The 21272-nt window shown below is 36.4% G+C and overlaps 1 protein-coding gene and 1 pseudogene across 2 annotated transcripts in view; one reads left to right on the plus strand and one right to left on the minus strand.

Annotated features, from left to right (window-relative positions):
• Positions 1–21272, minus strand: part of WDR64 (WD repeat domain 64) — a gene marked incomplete at both ends in the record, with an annotated part of 149248 nt that overhangs the window by 7803 nt on the left and 120173 nt on the right. Inside the window, 6 exons of the mRNA XM_082666678.1 lie at positions 27–140; positions 972–1052; positions 3755–3860; positions 6280–6468; positions 17045–17154; positions 20151–20209. Coding sequence (XP_082522804.1) covers positions 27–140; positions 972–1052; positions 3755–3860; positions 6280–6468; positions 17045–17154; positions 20151–20209 — 659 coding nt within the window. The remainder of the gene's footprint in view (positions 1–26; positions 141–971; positions 1053–3754; positions 3861–6279; positions 6469–17044; positions 17155–20150; positions 20210–21272) is intronic.
• LOC309828002 (protein-L-isoaspartate(D-aspartate) O-methyltransferase-like) lies at positions 20301–21089 on the plus strand (annotated as a pseudogene). The gene is made up of 2 exons: positions 20301–20516; positions 20618–21089. The product of its transcript is annotated as a protein-L-isoaspartate(D-aspartate) O-methyltransferase-like (transcript).

The following is a 21272-nucleotide window of genomic DNA, read 5'->3' on the forward strand; positions in this document are numbered from 1 at the left end:
CTATGGAATTCTAAGTACTAACTCACTCTTTCATGTTGAACATGGCTTCCCTTCTTCTTTCCTGGAATGCCATCTGAAAAGTCCCTTTGTGCCTCTGAACCAATTAGTGGAAGAAATCTTAGACTAGTGGGGCTTGGTACCTAGAAGCCATAAACAAGGAGTTAGACATACTTAAAGTGCTAACTTCTGTAATGTGAATTCAAGGGTGGGGGATAGGGAGTGAGAAGATTCAACTGCTTTAAAATATACCCACCTTCCCAGGAGCCCACTATTAATTCTGATACTTTACCCTTAGCATCATCTGTAGTTTAAGTGTTTGATACCTGTAATAGGTATCAACATGTTCTTGGGAAAGAGAATTAACATTTTAAGAAACAATAGGTTAAGATTAAGTTGTAATATTTTGTCTTTGGTTTATTATTCTTGGTTAATTCTTTAATTTAACAGGTTATCTGGGTTGGAGACTTGAAGGATGAATAGGGATTTGGAGGGAAACAAGTGGTGGATGAGTTATGGGCAGAGGGGCAGCACAGGCAAAGTCACAGAAGAGGAAAGAACAGTGATGCTTAAGGAATGGTAAGTAATTTAGCATAGCTGGAGTATAGGGTACGTGGGAGAATGTGGTGGAAAGTGGGGTTATACAGTTCAGGCAGAGATCAGATCATGAGAGGTTTGTATGCCAGGCTAAAGGCATCTGGATTTTATCCTCTAGGTGATGAAGAGCCAGGGTAAAGTTTGAAATAGTTTTCTGTAGTATTGTTTAGTGTGGAATGACAGAGACAAGTGGTCAAGGCCATTGACAAACAGAACTGAAGACTTCTCTGGGATCGGACACAACACGTTTATGGAAGCATCATTCTGCTTGGTTATGTGATTTTCTCCAACCTTGCTTTTTAGCCCAGGGTCAGGGATGAGATGTCAGATTCCCTATTGTTCTGTAACCACTCTACTCTTAGATACCTCCAACTCACCCTATATATAGGCAGAGAACCAAAAACAATCCCTGCCTCTCTGTTTTCAGTCATGAAACCTTCCAAGGCATGTCTTCGAATCTGCAAAGCAGAGGAGTGAATGTTTAAGCAAAAGGGCACATTACATCAGTGGCAAAATTCCTGGATTCAAATTCTGTCACTTACTAGCTGCATGATCTTAAGCAAATTCTTTCCCTGTTGATGAGTTATGAGGATCAAATGCACATAGTGATGTGCTACTTAAATATGAGTTAGTGCTATTGTTTTATTATTACTAATAACAATATGTCAAAAAGAAATTAAGAGAAAAGAAATGAATTGATAAATATTGCACAATTGAGAATGAAAAGGAATGGGCAAAACAAAATTGCTAGTAGAAATCAGAGATTCCTTAGTAAAAGGTATTTTACCTCAAGCATTAACTCTTTGTTATTTTACCAACAAACTGAGAAGATAAAGGTGTGGTAAGAAGAGGGCATTCAGTTGTTTCAAGAGCTTTAAAACATTTCTAAAGACTTCCCCAAATTTATTTAATATTTCAGTTAAATTACTTAAAAATTTATCTCTTCAAATTGGAAGAAAATATTAAAAGTGAATACCAATCTTTATTTTTAGGTTGTGCTATTCAACAAAATTGAGGAATTTTTATATGCTATACATGTATCTTTGCCCATAAAGAGCTTATGATTTATTGGTGGAGGTGAGAAGCAAGAGTAAGTATACCAATAATTCTAGTTCAGTGTAGAACATGGTAAGTGAACATGTTATGAGACACAAAGCAAGAAGAGATTGGGGCCTTTGGGAAAAGTGGAATTAACATTTATTGAGTACCTACGATGTACCTCATATATATTTTCTCATTTAATCCTCACAAGAACTCTTTGAAGGATTAGATTATTAGTTATTAGAGAAAATAACATCTAAGATTAAACCTAAGTCTGTTACATTCCACAGCCAGTCCCTTTCCTGCCTGTCAGCCTGTCCTCTGGGAGAAACTGAGTTCCGTTTGGACAGAAAGCTAGGGTTTATAAAAATTGTTTCATTTGGAAAGTGTTAAATATTTATTAAACATGAAGTTGATGCTGTGAAAGAATAATGACATAATGAACACTGCTCTGTTTTACAAATTGGAACAATACCCTCAACTTTGAGGTTTTCAGTGTGCCATTCCCAGTCCTTTTCATCTGCTCTCAAACATAATCTGAATGTTATATTCTTAATTCTCTTGCTTTTATTTATACAATTTTACCTTTTATGCTTTTTGCCAAAACAATATTTTATTTAGTTTTTCCTCTCCTCTATTTTTATCTAAATGAAATCGCTATGTATGTATTCTTATGCAAAACTTTTCTCATTCAATAGTATGTCTCAAACACTCATTTGTGTAGGTGAGTGCTATTCTAGTTCATTTAGTTTTACTGTGCCATAGTATTTCAATTTATAAATATGCCATAATTTAGTTACCAGTTATACTGTTGATGAGCATTTAGGCTGCTTTCAGGTTTTTGCTGTTACAAACAATACTGCTCTGAGCTCTCTTGTTCCTGCCTCCCAAACACATGCTCAAGAATTTCTACTCAGCAGAGTATGCTTATTTTCAACTTTACTAGATAATGCCTGTCACATAATTTTCCAAAGTGATTCTAGCAGTTTACACTATTTCCACTAGCAGATTATTGTTCTGATTGTTCCAAATGCACACCAATTGTCAGACTGTTTGATATTTGCCAAGTTGGTGGCTGTAAAATGCTATCTTATAATATTATTGATGTGCATTTCCATGATTACTAATGAGGCTGAGCATCTTTTCATGTATATATTGGTAATTTTTTTTCCTTTTGTGAAGCATCTATTCAAGTATTTGACTCTTTTTTAAATTGGACTACCTTTTCTACTTACTGATTTTTTCCTATTCTGGATACTAATACATTGTCAGTTACAGAGTAGGATGGACTTTGACAGAGAGAGATCATGGATACGGCAAGGGTAGACCAGGTGGACTATAGGGATAGAATACTGAGAAAAATGTTCAGGAAAACAACAATTAGTCTGATTTACAGAGGGTTGGGCAACTGTAGGTTAGAAATGGGAGATAAGTTTGGTTTGTATTGTTGAAAATCTTGAGGAAATCCATTTTAATTAATTAATGCCAGACCTTAGCCTAAAGACTCATGCTATATCCGTTTTTTAGAAATTTTAGAAATTGAAATAGAATAAATAACAGTGTACATTTCTCTCCTGTTTCTGCACGGAAGAAAAGTGTGTCTATCTGTGATAAGCAGAATAATGGTAACCGAAGATATTCGCACCCTACTCCTCTCACCTGGAATCTGTGAATATATTGCCTCACTTGGCGAAAGAGACTTTGCAGATGTGGCTAAGGTTAAGAACCTTGTGATGGATTATCCAGGTGGGCCCAATCTAGTCACAGGAATTTTTAAAAGCAGAGAATATTTCCCACTGGTCAGAGAGACATGTGACCACAGAAGAATGGGCAGAGAGTTGCAACATTTCTGGCTTTGAAGATGAAGGAAGGGGACCACAAACTAAGGAGTATGAGATTCTCCCCTAGAGCCTCCAGAAAGGAAACAGCTCTGGCAACACCAGTAAAACCAGAGTCAGACTTTTGATCTACAGAACTGTGAAATAACTAATTTGTATTGTTTAAGCCACCAAGTTTGCAGGGATATGTAACAGCAGCGATAGAAAACGAATACACTGGGCACATCTAAATTCAAAAAAGCAAAAGCAAAAGTTTTTGTTTGTTTGTTTTTTAAGGTTACCTTGGGAGAAGAAAGAGAGTTAAAATACTTAAAATCATGTTCCACTTCAAAGGTCTTAGGAGGTGTACGCTTGAAGAGCAAAGACATCGAGCTCATTTTTTCCCATCTGCATATAAAGATACACATACACACATACACACAAAAACAGTTAAGGACATGCCCACGCCTTTTATTTTCTGCCTAATCAGCAAGTATCCATCATGTACTTCTTTGTCTGGGCCTCCAAATTCTCTTGGCTCCCATGGCACCAGTCCTAACCATGTGACCTTTGCACTTAACTCTTATTCCACTTGGCTTCCCAGATTTCCCTCCAAAGAAACCACAGAGATGTCTACTAAACCTGAACATTCCATGTAGTTAAATTCATTAATAGCCATTGGAGGGGGGAAAGAACAGTATAGTAAGGATGAGGAAATCTCTGGTATAAAACCAAAGTTTGATTTTTTTTGTGACTCAGGTCAGCTCCCACTATAGTTAAAACTTACTTATGCATATATTTTAAAAGTTATAACCAAGTATTAAAACATTTTTTAAAGATAATAAGTAGTATGTTCTAAAATGCAGTACTTGTACAGAAGAAGGCCTGATTTGCTACACACAAGACATAATTATTTACTTATAACAAAATGTGAACACATATCCTACTTTAAGCTATCCCAAATATATCATATCATTTCAAACTTCTGTATCTATCATTTATATCTCTTGCGTCTTCTTGTAATATTCTCCACTAGTCATTGTTTTTTTGTTCCACAATATCTTTTGAGTGCCTACTTTGTGCTAAGTACTGAACTAAGAACTGGGTATATAAAGATGTATAAAACATGGTTCTTGTCCTCAAGGAACTCAGAGAATAATGAAGGAATGCATATTAACAAAATTAGAATATAGTGTTTTCAGTACTAAGATACATGGATGCTCAAGGCTCAGCAATTACCCGAGGAGATTGATCAACTTTGCTTGGTGAACTTTATCATATCCTGATGAGTCTTGGCTCTACTATACCACCTCTTACATTTTAGCCAGACTTCTTCCCCAGTGTTCCTTACTGCCCAGCTAAGGCAAGCCTTGAACACTGCAGTGGAATTTTGGCAGTCATTTGGAACCCTTGTTAATTGTTCCCAAACTGTTCCTGTTTTGCACCACATTCTGTGTGGTTTGTGACTCAGCTTCAATTCCTATTTACAGCCATTCTACCAACTTTTGGACTAGATGACGGCATTGTGTCTCCCCAGCTTTGACCCACTTAGGATTTCCCTAAAAGACCTTATTTAAGACAGTCCTCTCTGATTCTTCACACTTTGGACTCATCTTGTCAGCTATTCCAGCTCTGGTCTGCTGGATATTACCAGTCTAGGCAGTCTGGTCCTGTGAGGGCTAGACATTTAGACATCTATAATCTAGGTCTGAGCTTTGCTGATGTTGAAAGCTCAAATGAGCACCAATCTCTTCCATTATAACAAAGATTCAGCCATGGTCAAAACCAGGACTGAGCTTTGCAAAAGCATAAAACACATTTTGACCAATATTTTATTCTTTACTGGAGGACTATCCTCCCTCCCCTATGCCTTTAAGCATGCTCAAGTCTCCCCCACAAACAATCAAACACATGAAACAAACTATTCTTCATCCTTACAGCTATTTGACTTCCTTGCAAAGTAATCTATACTGTCATCACCTCATGTCTCTTATTTATTTCTCAACCAAGACAATGTGAATTTTTACCCATCACTCTTTGAAATTTTACTCTCTAGAATCATCAGTGACCTTTCAGCTGACAGACATGCCCAAACCAGTGTTTACTATTCTCTTGTCCTATGTGACCTTCACTGCCACATTCTACAAAGGTGTCCTCTCTACCACTTTTCTTATTCTCTCCTCCCTTGATTTCCATCACACCACTTGTTTATGACTTTCAACATGTTGGCTACTCCTTCTTAATGTTTTTCACTGTTTTTTCTTCCTTGGCCTGCTCTTTACAGGCTATTTCTTGATTTCTTCCTCAGTTTTCTGTTTTTTTTTTTTCTCACTCTATACACAGGACATAAGTGACTTTTCCACATTGAAAATACTACTATGTTGATGACACCAAAATCTTTACCTATAAGTCTGACCTCTTTTGGGAGCTCCAAACAGATCTCACTGCTCATTAAATATATCCACTTGGAAGTCCCACAAACACCTCAGACTTAAACCTGTCCAAAACCAAACTTACCACCTTTTTCTTCAGACCTGCTCTTCCCCTTAGGTATTCTGTCACAGTGATTTCCGTAAAGTTAAAAATCCTTATGTTGGCCCATAAAAGTCTTACTGTGCTTTGGCCCCTATAGACTTTTCTCATTTTATTTCCTACTATATCCTCCCTAATTACTCCCTGGACTCCAAGCCTTGAAAGACTAACATAGTCTTTCACTGTTTAGTGCCTTTGCTTAAGCAATTGCCTCTTTGGTCTTTGTTTGATTAAATTCTATGTATCACAGTATCATGTAGTTTAATTTCATCTTCGGGAAACCAAATGCTCTTACCTTTGCCGGTCAAATACCAGAGGATATTCATATTTTTGCTTCTTCTCTGTGAACTTGCTTTCTTCTTTTATTTCTATGGGATATTCATTAACATCACAAGGCAAAATAACATCACTTGTCTGTGATATTTCAAAGATTCTTCGCTGTCCAAAATATCCACAGTAATGACCATTGAGAGCATGCCAGAGCCTGGGGAAAGGCAAAAATAGGGAGAAGAAAATAACTGGAATTCAGTAGAAGTTATTCTGTTTATTAGATCATTTATGTAGATTTTCACTGGCCCAACAGGTATTTTAAACTTGGGTCCAGGACTCTTCCTATTAAATATATGGAGCTAATCATAACATAAACATTTTTATCAGTTAGAATTCTAATCTACAACAATTTTGGAAATGTCAATTTAAATCTATACTTATGATAATCATTTATTAAACCCAGAAGACAAGAAATAGATTTTTCCCAAAATAACACTTGTTCAACCTCATCATGTTGACTTGTCAGCTGAATTAAGCTGTAGAATGGGTCATATCTCAGCTGTCTACTTTCTGTATCAGCATCAATAGAACTCATGAGAGGAGATAGCTACTAATGGTTTCACTCTTACCAAAATCATCTCAACCTCCATCTACATTTCCTACTATTGTGGAAACACCATACTATTTTTTACAACTGAGTTCTGCAATAAAGTGGGAGAAGAAGTGGTTCTTTATACATATGCATTATGTCACTCCAAGAAGTCCTTCTAAATAGCCCACATGGTTTAAAGTCATACAGAATGTCATTAGCAGGAGTATGTGCTAATACATAAATAAGACAAATAAATTATTGTTTGGCAGATCTTCTGTTTCTGTCTTGATTTCAAGCTTAAAATTGCATATGATGGAAACAATCATAATGTGCCTGCCTCAATGACCCAGAAGAAAAATAATAATCTAAATGAACAACCTAAATGAATTAGATTTAGAGGAGAATAATCGAAATGAATTAAGAGTAGACTCCACAAAGTACAAGTGGTATCCCAGATCAAAGAGGTAGGCACTGAGGAGTAGGTAAAACAGAGGTATCCAGTCAGGAAACCTCACACCTGACAGTGTCCTGAGAATGTACCATTCCTTCCATATTTCAATTCCCCAATGCTACATAGGTGTTTTCATGGACTTCCCAGAGGCTTGACCAAAGTGAAATGGACTAGCCCTTTCAACACAGAAGTTAGAGGGGTAAGGGACTAACTTTAGGACAACCCTAAATTCATTCTGCTGGAGGCAAGGACTGAAGTAACGTTTGGTCTCCTTGTTTTGTGGTGTTTCCTACTCCATGTGAAACTCTCCCAAGTGACTGATCCTATCTCTCAGCCTGAATTTCTGAGCCTCAGATATGGATCCTTAGCCCTTTCTATCCTCTGTCCCAGAGCTAAGCTTTTATTATGCTTTTTCCTATTACAAAATCAACCTTTTTGACAAACAAGAGTTAGAGTGTTAAAACTGCCTACTCCTTTAGAAAGTGACAGCAAGTTTTAGCAGAAGGACTTATTTATGAAGAGAACTGTATTCTGAGATAGCTACTAATAGAGCTAGGTTTTTTGAACTGAGTATTTAGGGATAACTTCACTTGAAGGAATTGTAAGAGTAATTTCTCCATACCAAGGATAACTGGTTTGAGCAGGAAATGCTTATAACAACAGAAGTGTGCACACATGTAACATGGGGAGTGTGTGTGTGCGTGTTTGTGCATTACATTGCCCAAGTAACACTTCTGATGACAGGTAGCTGAAAATAAGCTGGAGCAGAGACTCAAGGGACAGAGTTGTGAAAAACATCTATAATAATTACATGTAATTTTCATGTCAATTCATTTTTTCTACGAATAAAACAACAGATCTCCTCTTTGACAGAGCAAACAGTTCTGTTTGCCCTCAAATAAGACCTTACCCCAAAGATTCACCTTGAACTCAACATTTCTAAGTTTTTCATCTTTCCACATTGCAAATATTTTCCTTTTTTATTTTAATGTCTCCTCTCTCAATGAATGGCACCAATATTCACCTAGTTTTATAATGCCAGGAGTCATTCTTGACATCTATCTCTTACCTTCTCTGTCAGTTAAAGTTCACATCTTCTGGATTTTACCTCCTAGATAGTTCTCAAATGCAAAATATTTATTCCCAGCACTGTTACCACTCCCCTAGTTCATGCCACTATATTCACCACAGACATCTAACTAGTCTCTTTGTTCTCACTTTTGCTGCTCCAAAATCCATTCTCCACACATTTTCATTTTTTAAATGTAATTCAAATTATGTTAGTCACCCACTTAAAATCCTTTGGTGGCTATTTATTTCAAGGTGAAGATCCAAACCCTGAACAATGTCTGCTACATGCTACATGGACTTGTCCCTGTCTAAATCACCAGCCTCAAGCTCATACAGCTAGCTAAAATCTTTTGTATTTCAGACCAGAGTCATTCATGCAACATAAAATTTTTCATCTTCATTATGTTTAAACTCTCTAAAATACTTTGAAGCCTCTTTATCTCTCTTGGTCTTATGTAACTTTATGCCCTTAAAAGAACAATTCATCATCATGATTTTTTAAATGTAATTTTAAAAAAATTTATTTTATAATGATGTATAGTTGATTAACAATTTTGTGTTGGTTTCAGGTGTACAATAGAGTGATTCCATTTTACATATACATGCATCTATTCTTTTTCAAATTATTTTCCCATTTAGGTTTTTACAGAGTTTGGGCAGAGCTCCCTGTGCTATGAACCTTGTTGGTTACCTGTTTTGAATATAGCAGTGTGTACTATCAATCGCAAATTCCCGATCTATCCCTCCCCCCTCCCCTCCTCCCTGGTAACCAGAGGTTCATTCTCTAAGTCTGAGTCTGTTTCTGTTTTGTAAATAAGTTCATTGGTATCTTTTTTTTTTTTTTTAGATTCTGCATGTAAGCAATATCATGTGATATTTTTCTCTGTCTGACTTACTTCAGTTAGTATGATAATCTCCAGGTCCATCCATGTTGCTGCAAGAGGCATTATTTCTTTCTTTTTAATGGCTGAGTAATATTCCATTGTATATATGTTCCACATCTTCTTTATCCATTCATCTGTCAATGGATATTTAGGTTGCTTCCATGTCTTGCCTATTGTAAACAGTGCTGCAATGAACACTGTGGTGCATGTATCCTTTCAGACCATGTTTTTCTCAGGATATATGCCCAGGAGTGGGATTGCTGGGTCATATGGCAGCTCAATTTTTAGTTTCTTCAGTAACCTCCTTACTGTTCTCTATAGTGGCTGTACCAATTTACATTCCCACCAACAGTGTAGGAGGGTTCCCTTTTCCCCTCTCCAGCATTTGCTATTTGTAGACTTTTTGATGATGGCCATTCTGACTGGTGTAAGGTGATATCTTATTGCAGTTTTGATTTACATTTCTCTAATAATTAGTGATGCTGAGCACCTTTTCATGTACCTCTTGGCCATTTGTATGTCTTCTGTGGAGAAATGTCTATTTAGATCTACTGCCCATTTTTTGATTGGTTTAATTTTTTTGATATTGAGCCACATGAGCTGTTTGCAAATTTCGGAGATTAATCTGTTGTCGGTCACATTATTTACAAATATTTTCTCCCATTCTGTGGGTCATCTTATCATTTTGTTTATGTCTTCCTTTGGTGTTCAAAGCTTTTGAGTTTAATTAAGTCCCCCTTGTTTATGTTTTTTTCCATTACTTCAGGAGACAGATTGAAAAAGATATTGCTGCGATTTATGTCAAAGAGTGTTCTGCCTATATTTTCCTCTGAGAGTTTTATAGTATCCAGTCTTATATTTAGCTCTTTAATCCATTTGGGGTTTATTTTTGTATATGGTGTTAAAGAAAGTTTTAATTTTTCACATGTAGCTGTCCAGTTTTCCCAGAACCATGTATTGAAGAGACTGTCTTTTCTCCATTGTATATTCTTGCCTCCTTTTTCATAGGTGAATAGACCAGAGGTGCATGGGTTTAGTTCTGGGCTTTCTATCCTGTTACATTGATCTATATTTCTGTTTTTGTGCCAGTACCGTATGTGTTGATTACTGTATCTTTGTAGTATAGTCTGAATTCAGGGACCCTGATTCCTCCAGCTCCATTTTTCTTTCTCAAAATTGCTTTGGCTATTTGGGGTCTTTTGTGTCTCCATACAAATTATAAGATTTTTTGTTCTAGTTCTGTGAAAAATGCCATTGGTGATTTGACAGGTATTGCACTGAATCTGTAGATTGCTTTGGGTAGTACAGTCATTTTGACAATATTGATTCTTCCAATCCAAGAACATGGAATATCTTTCCATCTGATTGTGTCATCTTCAGTTTCTTTCATAAGCATCTTATAGTTTTCGGAGTGCAGGTCTTTTGCAGGTTTATTTTTAGGTATTTTATTCTTTTGGAAGCGATGGTAAATGGGATTGTTTCTTTAATTTCTCTTTCTGATCTTTTGTTGTTAGTAGAAATGAAACAGATTTCTGTGTATTTATTTTGTGTCCTGCAACTTTACCGAATTCATTGATGAGCTCTACTAGTTTTCTGGTAGTTTCTTTAGGATTTTCTATGTATAGTATCATGTCATCTGCAAACAGTGACAGTTTTACTTCTTCTTTTCCAATTTGGATTTTCTTTATTTCTTTTTCTTCTCTGGTTGCCATGGCTAGGACCTCCAAAACTATGTTGAACAAAAGTGGAGAGAGTGGACATCCTTGTATTGTTCCTGATCTTAGAGGAAAGGCTTTCAGCTTTTCACCATTGAATATGATGTTAGCTGTAGGTTTGTCATATATGGCCTTTATTATGTTGAGGTAGGTTCCCTCTATGCCCATTTTCTGGAGAGTTTTTAAAATAAATGGGTGTTGAATTTTGTCAAAAGCTTTTTCTGCATCTATTGAGATGATCATATGGATTTTATTCTTCAATTCGTTGATGTGGTGTATCTCACAGATCGATTTGCGGTTATTGAAAAATCCTTGAAGCTCTGGAATAAATCCAGCTTGATCATGATGTATGATCCTTTTTATGTATTGTTGGATTATGTTTGCTAGTATTTTGTTGAGGATTTTTGCATGTATGTTCATCAGTGTTATTGGTGTGTAATTTTCTTTTCTTGTGGTAACTGTCTGGTTTTGGTATCAGGGTGATGGTGACTCATAGAATGAGTTTGGGAGTGTCCCTTCCTCTGAAATTTTTTGGAATAGTTTCAGAAGGATAGTTGTTAACTCTTCTCTAAATGTTTGATAGAATTCATCTCTGAAGCCATCTGTTCTTGGACTTTGCTGGAAGTTTTTAAATCACAGTTGCAATTTCAGTACCTGTGATTGGTCTGTTCATATTTTCTATTTCTTCCTGATTCAGTCTTGGGAGATTGTACCTTTAAGAATTTGTCCATTTCTTCTAGGTTGTCCATATTTTTGGCATATAGTTGCTGTTACTAGTCTCTTACCATCCTTTGATTTCTGTGGTGTCCGTTGTAGCTTTTCCTTTTTCATTTCTAATTTTATTGATTTGAGCCCTCTCCCTCTTTTTCTTGATGGGTCTGGCTAAAGCTTTATCAATTTTGTTTATCTTTTCAAAGAAGCAGCTTTTAGTTTCATTGATTTTTTCTATTCTTTTATTCATCTCTATTTTATTTATTTCTGCTCTGGTCTTTATGATTTCTGTCCTTTTACTAACTTTGGGTTTTGTTTGTTTTTCTTTCTCCAGTTGCTTTACATGTAAGGTTAGGTTGTTTGTTTAAGATTTTCTTGTTTCCTGAGGTACAATTTTATTGCTATAAACTTCCCTCTTATAACTGCTTTTGCTGCATCCCATATGTTTTGGATCATCATGTTTTCATTTTCATTTGTCTCTGGGTATATTTTGGTTTTCTCTTTGATTTCTTCAGTGATCCATTGGTTGTTTAGAAGCATATTGTTTAGGCTCCACTTTTTTTTTAATAGTTTTTTTCTTGTAGTTGATTTCTGATCTCATAGTATTGTGGTTGGAAAAGATGCTTAATATGATTTCAATTTTCTTAAATTTTTTGACGTTTGCTTTATGGCCCAGCATGTGATCTATCCAGGAGAATATTCCATGAGCACTTGGAAAGAATGTGTATTCTGCTGCTTTCAGATGGAATGCTCTATAAATATCAGTTAAGTTCATCTGTTCTAATGTGTCATTTAAGGCCTGTGTTTCCTTATTGATTTTCTGTCTGGATGATCTATTTATTGATGAAAGTGGGGTGTTAAATTTCCCCAGTATTATTGTGTTGCTGTTGATTTCTCCTTTTATGGCTATTAGCATTTGCCTCATATATTGAGGTGCTCCTATGTTGGGTGCATATATATTTACAATTGTTATGTCTTCTTCTTGGATTGATCCCTTGATCATTATGTAGTATCTGTCTTTGTCTCTTTTAACAGTCTTTATTTTAAGTCTATTTTTTCTGATATGAGTATTGCTACTCCAAATTTATTTGATTTCCATTTGCATGGAATACATTTTTCCATCCCTCACTTTCAGTCTGTAGGTGTCCTTGATCTGAAATGGGTCTCTTGAAGATGGCATATATGCATGTCTTGTTTTTGTATACATTCAGCCAACTTATGTCTTTTGGTTGGAGCAGTTAATCCATTTACATTCAAGGTAATTCTTGAAATGTATTTCTTATTGCCATTTTGTTAATTGTTTTGAATTTGCTTTCATAGGTCTTTTTTCTTCCCTTCCTCTTTTGGTCTCTTCTCTTGTGATTTGATAACTAACTTTACTGTCATGTTTAGATTCCTTTTTCTTTTTTGTGTGTGTATCTATTGTAGATTTTTGGTTTGCAGTTACCATCAGGTTTTGATAAAGCAGTCTCTAAATAAATAAGTTTTAAGTTACTGGTCTCTTAAATTTCAGATACATTTCCAATATTCTGCATTTGTACTCTCTTCTTATCACAATTGCTGGTTTTGATATACTATTAGGCAGGCCAAAAAGTTCATTCAGGTTTTTCATAACACTGAACGAACTTTTTGGCCAAGCCAATATTTGTGTGTGGATGGTTTCCTACCTTTACTGCATGTTTGCCTTTACTGGTGAACTTTTCCATTCATAATTTTCTTGTTTCTAGTTGTGGCCTTTTCTTTTCTGCCTAGAGAAGTTCCCTTAGCATTTCTGTAAAGCTGGTTTGGTCATGCTGAATTCTCTTAGCTTTTTGTAAAGCTTTATTTCTCCATCATATCTGAACAAGAGCTTTGCTGGGTAGTTTTCTTGGTTGTAGGTTCTTCCGTTTCATCACTTTAAATATATCATGCCACTCCCTTCTGGTCTGCAGAATTTCTGCTGAGAAATCAGCCAATAACCTTATGGAAGTTCCCTTGTACATTATTTGTTGTTTTTCCCTTGTTGCTTTTAATATTTTCTCTTTATTTTTAATTTTTGTCAGTTTGATTCATATGTCTCGTCATGTTCCTCCTTGAGTTCTTCCTGCCTGGCACTCTCTGCACTTCCTGGACTTGGGTGACTCTTTTCTTTCTCATGTTAGGGAAGTTTTCAGCTATTATTCTTCAAATATTTTTCAGGCCCTTTCTCTCTTCTCCTTCTGGGACCCCTATAATGTGAATGTTGGTGAGTTTAATGTCCCAGAGGTCTCTTAAACTGTCCTCATGTCTTTTCATTCTTTTTTCTATATTCTATTCTACAACAATGATTTCCACCATTTTCTCTTCCAGCTCAATTATCCATTCTTCTGCCTCAGTTGTTCTGTTATTGATTCCTTCTAGTGTATTTTTCATTTCAGTTATTGTATTGTTCCTCTCTGTTTGTTTGTTCTTAAGTTCTTTGAGGTCTTTGTTAAACATTTCTTCTATCTTCTGTCTCTGTGCCTCTACTCTTTTTTCTGAGATCTTGGATCATCTTTACTGTCATTACTCTGAATTCTTTTTCAGGTAGATTGCCTATCTCCACTTCACTTAGTTGCTCTTCTGGGGTTTTATCTTATTCCTTCTTCTGGGACAGAGTCCTCTGTCATCTCATTTTGTCTAACTTTCTGTAATTGTTGTTTCCATTCTTCAGGCTGCAGTGTTGTAGTTCTTCTTGCTTCTGCTGTCTGCCCTCTTGTGGATAAAGCTGTCTAAGAGGCTTGTGCAGGCTTCCTGGTGAGAGGGACTTGGACCTGCCCACTAGTGGGTGGAGCTGGGTCTTGTCCCTCTGGTGGGCAGGGCCTTGTCAAGCAGTGTGTTTATCAGGTGGCTGTTTTATCAGGAAGACTTTAAGTGACCTGTCTGCTGATGGTTCAGGTTGTATTCCCATCATGTTGGTTGTTTGGCCTGAGGCATCCCAGCAGTGGAGCCCACAGGCTGTTGGGTGGGGCCAGGTCTTGTTGAGAAAATGGTAGCCTCCAAGAGGGCTCACACCAATGAGTACTCACCTGAACTGTTGCCATCAGTGTCCTTGTCCCTGCAGTGAGCCATAGCCAGCCCCCACCTCTAATACTAGCAGGTAAGTCTGGCCCAGTCTCTTATGATTTCACCACCTTTTCCCTGGGTCCTGGTACACATGAGGCCCTGTGTGCACCCTCCAAGAGTGGAGTTTCTGTTTCCACCATACTGTTGAATTCCTGTGATCAAACCCCACTAGCCTTCAAAGCCAAATTTTCTGGGGGCTCCTCCTTCCATTGCCAGACACCCAGGCTGGGGAGCCTGACATGGTGCTCAGAACTTTCACTCCGTGGGAGAATTTCTGTGATATAATTATTTTCAAGTTTGTGGGTCACCCACTCAGCGTGTATGGGATTGATTTTATCATGATTGCACCCCTCCTACCATCTTGTTGTGGCTTTTTCTTTGTCTTTGGATGTAAGGTGTCTTTTTTGGTAGGTTCCAGCTTTTTTTCTTGGTGTTTGTTCAGCAGTTAGTTGTAATTTTGGTGTTTCTGTAAGAAGGGAACTTACATCCTTCTTCTCTGCTGTCTTGTCTCCTCCTCCTCATTATCATGATTTTAAGACATTTTAATATGTAGCAATCTGTCTCAATAATGATCATAAAAGTTCCTTTTTCTTTATGTATATGTATTTTTAGCATTTTGTGTATGTATAGTTAGTATTACTAGGCAATTAAAAACAAGTAGGCTTTGTAGAGCATGGCCATTATAGTTATTAATACTGAGGTAGTAGATATTAAAAGTCCTCATTAGAAGCAAAAAAAAATTTTGTAACTATGTATGGTGACAAATATTAACTAGACTTACTGTAATCATTTCACAGTCTATACATATATTGAAACATTATGTTGTACACCTGAAACTAATATAATGTTATATATAAATTATATCTCAATTTTAAAAAAGAAAGCTGATCCTGAAGGGAAGCTCTCTAGAGAATGTAATTGATTACAGTCCTAGTAAATCATCTCTGTTTGCTCCAATTGCAGCACTGTGCTCACCCCTCTGAAGCAGGTGAAGCAACCAAGGAAGAAAAGAACCATAAAAACAAGTAGGCTTTGTAATATCAATCACATTGTCATTGAAACAATTAGCTCACTTTCACTTTTCTCAGTATTAGTTGTTCTTTCCTATGATTTTTTTAATGACTTCTGGTCCTATGTATCCTATGGTCTTCTCTGGGCTTGGGTCTATCTCTTAGCTACCCATATTGCTTAATGATTTGAGATAATTCTGTAAGAACACTTGTATTGAAAGTATTTATTATCCTTTTAATGTTGATGAGCATGACATCTCATTTCCTTGGGTGTGGAAAAGAATTGCAAATCAGTGGTTACCTTCTCAAAGCCCTTTTGTGTCATGTTTTATTTGTTTGTTTATTTATTTTAATCAAGATTGCTTTTATGATGCTAGAGAGGGTGTGAAGTAAAGGGAACCCTCTTGCACTGTTTGTGGGAATGTAAATTGATACAGCCACTATGGAGAGCAGTATGGAGGTTCCTTAAAAAACTAAAAATAGAACTACCATATGACCCAGCAATCCCACTACTGGGCATATACCCTGAGAAAACCATAATTCAAAAAGGGTCATGTACCACAATGTTCATTGCAGCACTATTCACAATAGCCAGGATATGGAAGCAACCTAAGTGTCCATCGACAGGTGAATGGATAAAGATGATGTGGCACATATATACAATGAAATATTACTCAGCCATAAAAAGAAATGAAATTGAGTTTTTTGTAATGAGGTGGATGGACCTAGAGTCTGTCATACAGAGTGAAGTCAGAAAGAGAAAAACAAATACTGTGTGTTAACACATATATATGGGATCTAAAAACAAAAAAAGTGGTTCTAATGAACCTAGGGGCAGACAGGAATAAACACGCAGATGTAGAGAATGGACTTGAGGACACAGGGAGGGGGAAAGGTAAGCTGGGACGAAGTGAGAGAGTAGCATTGACATATACACACTACCACATGTAAAACAGATAGCTAGTGGGAAGCAGCCGCATAGCACAGGGAGATCAGCTAGGTGCTTTGTGACCACCTAGAGGGGTGGAATAGGGAGGGAGGGAGGGAGACACAAGAGGGAGGGGATACGGAGGTATATATATGTGTATAGCTGATTCACTTTGTTATACACCAGAAACTAACATAACATTGTAAAGCAATTATACTCCAATAAAGTTGTTAAAAATAAAATAAAATAAAATGTTTGTTTTCTCCGGAAAAAAAAAAAAAGATTACATTTATGGTATATACTCAAACTTTAGCTTAAAATCCTTTACCTCTCACACCCTGAATTCACTATATGAAGGTCCATACCTCACTGAGCCATCGATGGAGGCAGTCAGCACCACTTGTTTGTCTTCTACATAGATTATTTGAGTAATTTCTAAAGAATGAGCACGCCAGGACAGCAGCTGTTTGACTTTCTAGACAGCAACAATAAAGCATATCTCATGTAATAAGGATGTACTGATTCAAATTCAATCTTGAGCAAAAAAACGTTAATCATTAAAGAGCTAAGCTAATGAATGAATGGTGTGGACATCTGCACAAGACAATGAAATGCCCACCCCAATTATCTCTTCTTTTGCTTGTTGAGGTACCAAAAATTCTATTTATAGATATTTTTTAATCTATACATATCCCTGGAACAGGAACTATCTTACATCTTTAGCAACTTATCATTTAATTGAGGATTAGCAATTCATTTAGTTGAGGATAAACAGATGACTAGATGAAAGAAAAGTCTTGGCAGAAGTGTTGTGGGGGGCGGGGACTGAAAGATATAATAAGGAGCAGGAGAAAGCAGAGTTAAAAAGGAAGGCCAAAGGTGAGATTGGCAAGAAGACTTTTCTTATTTCCAAATTTTATCCAAAGATCCGTGGCTAATTGTTTTTGTTTGTTTGTTTGTTTTTTTTGTTGTTGTTTTGGTGGTGATGGTGGGGTATATATGATAATTATATACCACAAGGAATTAATAAAAGGAATGGGCCCAGCTCATTCTCTCTCAAAGACATCTTGAGGCTTGATTGGTATGTTCCTTCAGGATGTGACTTATCCTCAACTTTAGAGCCTCTAAATGGACTCTAGAAGAAAATTTTAAACTGTGTGAACTAGAGCTGTCAACTGGGGAGCTTGCTCTGCAGTAATATCCCTGTAAAATATGTTCCCTCTCTATCACTGATGAACCCAAACTAAGATATTACTTCCTCCTGCTCATCTATGTGGGAGCTAGAATTCTGGCAGCTTAGAGTTCTATAAGGCCTGAATTCATTTGGACTTTAACATAGGTTAGGCAAAATTCCTCCTAAATTTCTTGACCTTCTGATTCAATTCCATGTTCCTAGAGAGCCAGGGTAAAATCTGCATTCTTCTACTTATTTTCTTAAAGCTTTTCAAGAACCTTTGGTCATCCAAAGGTTATTTCCCTGCCTTTGGATGGGATCCTCTAAGGCAAGTATTTCAATAATATGGACCACATCTATAGTAAGAAATACATTTTACTTCATGACCCAGTAAACACATGCAATACCTGCACATGCATCTGAAACAAGTTTCAGTAACCTTTACAAAGGATACTTAACCTTATTATGTATAATGTATACTGATATTGTCTATTCTATTCTATTGTATTCATTCCACTCCACTCTTCTATTTTCATAAAAATACTGCTTGCCACTTATTAAATTGATTTGATGACTCCCCCTAGTGGATAACATCCTGTAATTAGAAAATCACTGGTCTAAGACTTTTTTCTGTAGGCATGTGAATATAATCATGTATTACTTTCCTTTCTGTGGATAAGTTTTGACTACCCTATCTTTAGACTATCGGTATTCCATGGAGCATCTTTTAAACAGTACTGTTGCAAGAGAACCAGATTAACCTCTGATTTATAGACTGACATTTTCACTATAGTTGTAATCTATAACTGAATCTTGTTCAATGCATGGTACATATTAGTGTATGTAATAATGAGACATCTTATGACCAGATTCTGTTATATATTTAAAAATAAGCAGCCAGATACAAATTGGAAAATCGCATTGTCCAAATAAAGAAAACGTTGAAATGAGGTTGAATAGGGAAAAATTTAAACACATTGTTAAAATAGATTCTCTTTTAAATTGGTGAAAATGCTTTAAAATCAATTCCACTATTATTCTAATTCAATATTAATACATAACTTTGTTTTAAAGATTTTCTCTGAATTTTGAAAGGTCTTGATTGCCAGTTTGTAGGAAGTCCATTTGCAAAAATGTAGGTTTTGAATTGTATTTTTTATCTGCTCAAATTAATAGAATATTGATAATCATCATGAGTAAGAGAAAACAGTTAGATAACCCTCTACTCATAGATGGTTCAAGCATATGATTGTTTTTGTTCCGCTCATAACATGCCTTATAGTTGAAACAGTAAGTTGAAACTTACTGTTTTCCATTTGCTAGCTGTATGTGTTAGATATGGAAAGAGCATTAGATTAGAGGACAAGAACCCTGGTTCTGGCCCTGACTTCATCATTAACTGTGATGTGATCCCAGGCAGGCCACTCTGATTTCCCCTCTGCAAATTGAAGATAATCATACTAAAGCTAAATATCTGAACATTATAAAAACAATAATTGGTTCTTGGAAACAGAAAGAAAACCCATAGATCAAATGAAATAATGTTTGAAACAATAATCATTCTAAAACACTCTGCAGGAATCCTATCCTAATCCACGTATCCATATGTTAGTATTAATACCAATAATCCAAAACCAAAACATTATTATTTAAGTAAATATTTAGCTTTTGGATTTGAAGTATTAACTTTAAGGGAAATAAGCCTATGATAAAATAGTGCTTCTTTGCTGTACTCTTTAATTAGTGTTTAGTTTTTATAATATATGTAGTTATATTTGCATATCCACATACACACAAGAAGTGCATATTTAAATGGTTAACAAATAAGGATGTTGACATTTACATTGCATTAACACTAAAAATAGAATAGTATATATTTAATTATAAGGATGATTTAGACTAGAGGGGAAGAAGATTTTCTTGAAAATAATAATGTCTGGGAACTAGGCTGGGCTTGAAAGGAAAGGTTATGGAACTTTCTTCTATGAAGTTGTATAAGATATAGACAATGACTGGAGGACTAGATGATGTATGAATTCTTTTAAGCTCTGGGTTTCCACATAGACTCTAACAAATAAGTCAAAACATGAAACAGATGCAGAGTGACCAGTGGCTGGTTTGCTCACTCACTCATTCATCCCCTATTTTCTCCAGTACACCATTGTTATTTGCCATATAGCTTAAGTTTCAATAGTAGTATATATGACTTGAGAATAGGCAGTTGTGTCCTGTATTTCTATCTTTTGTGGTGTCTAGCTCAATTGATTCATTAATTAAACTAAAACTAAAGTTCTTACCTTTTCATCATGAGGTGGATCCAGGAAGGAACTAATACTGCAAAGGATAACGTGTCCTTCTGTGTGAAATTTAAACATTGGAATTTTTAATTAGATATTCTGTTGTCTAAGTAAATACTATTCAGACTTGTTTTGAATCAGGCATTTAAAATGGTAAATAAAATAGTATCTGAGAGGTGCAGTGGCGGCAGCTGCAGCAGGGACGCGAGCAAGGCAGTGACCATGTGGGAAGTGTTCTCACTCTTGGGAAGCTGCTGGGCACCGTTGTTGCGCTGGACGTGGTCCTGTGCCTGCTCTGAGTGTTCTTAGCGATGGCCTGAAAATCTGGTGGTGCCAGCCACTCGGAGCAAATCCACAACCTCCGCAAAAATGGAATCATCAAGACAAAGTATTTGAAGTAATGCTGGCCACAGACCACTCCCACTATGCAAGATGAAACCCTTATATGGATTCTCAACAATCAATAGGGTTCCAAGCAAAAATCAGTGCTCCACACGTGTATGCATATGCACTTGTACTTCTATTTGATTAATTGCATGAAGGAGCTAAAGCTTTTGATGTAGATATGGAAGTGGAATTCTTCATGTTTTGCATGAAGTTGGATCTAGTGGAAAAGTCATAGGAATTGATCACATTAAAGAGCTAGTAGATTATCCAATGCTTTTGTTTTCAGGAAGAGTGCAACTTGTTGTGGGAGATGGAAGAATGGAGTATGCTGAAGAAACCCCGTATGATGTTATTCGTGTAGGAGCTGCAACCCCAGTTGTGCCCCAGGCTCTAATAGACCAGTTAAAGCCTGGTGGAAGATTGATATTACCGGTTGGTCCTGCAGGTGGAAACCAGATGTTGGAACAGTGTGACAAGCTACAAGATGGCAGTGATATACATGGCTTTAACAGATTAAAAAAAACAAAAACAAAAAACCCCACAGTGGTCTAGGGACGAACTGCTGCTTTTTAGCAACATCAGCTTGACCTGTATATAATATTACAGTGGATTGCTCACCTCAGTCCTTAAAGCTTTTTGAAAATCAACAGCATCACAGCTTGTTTTGGGCTTTCATACACTATTTTCAGCATGAAAATGTGTGGTTTTGTGGGATTTCTAATCCTTCAAAGAGGC

The sequence above is a fragment of the Grampus griseus genome (assembly GCF_964374135.1).
Source record: "Grampus griseus genome assembly, chromosome: 1".
Lineage (NCBI taxonomy): Eukaryota > Metazoa > Chordata > Mammalia > Artiodactyla > Delphinidae > Grampus > Grampus griseus.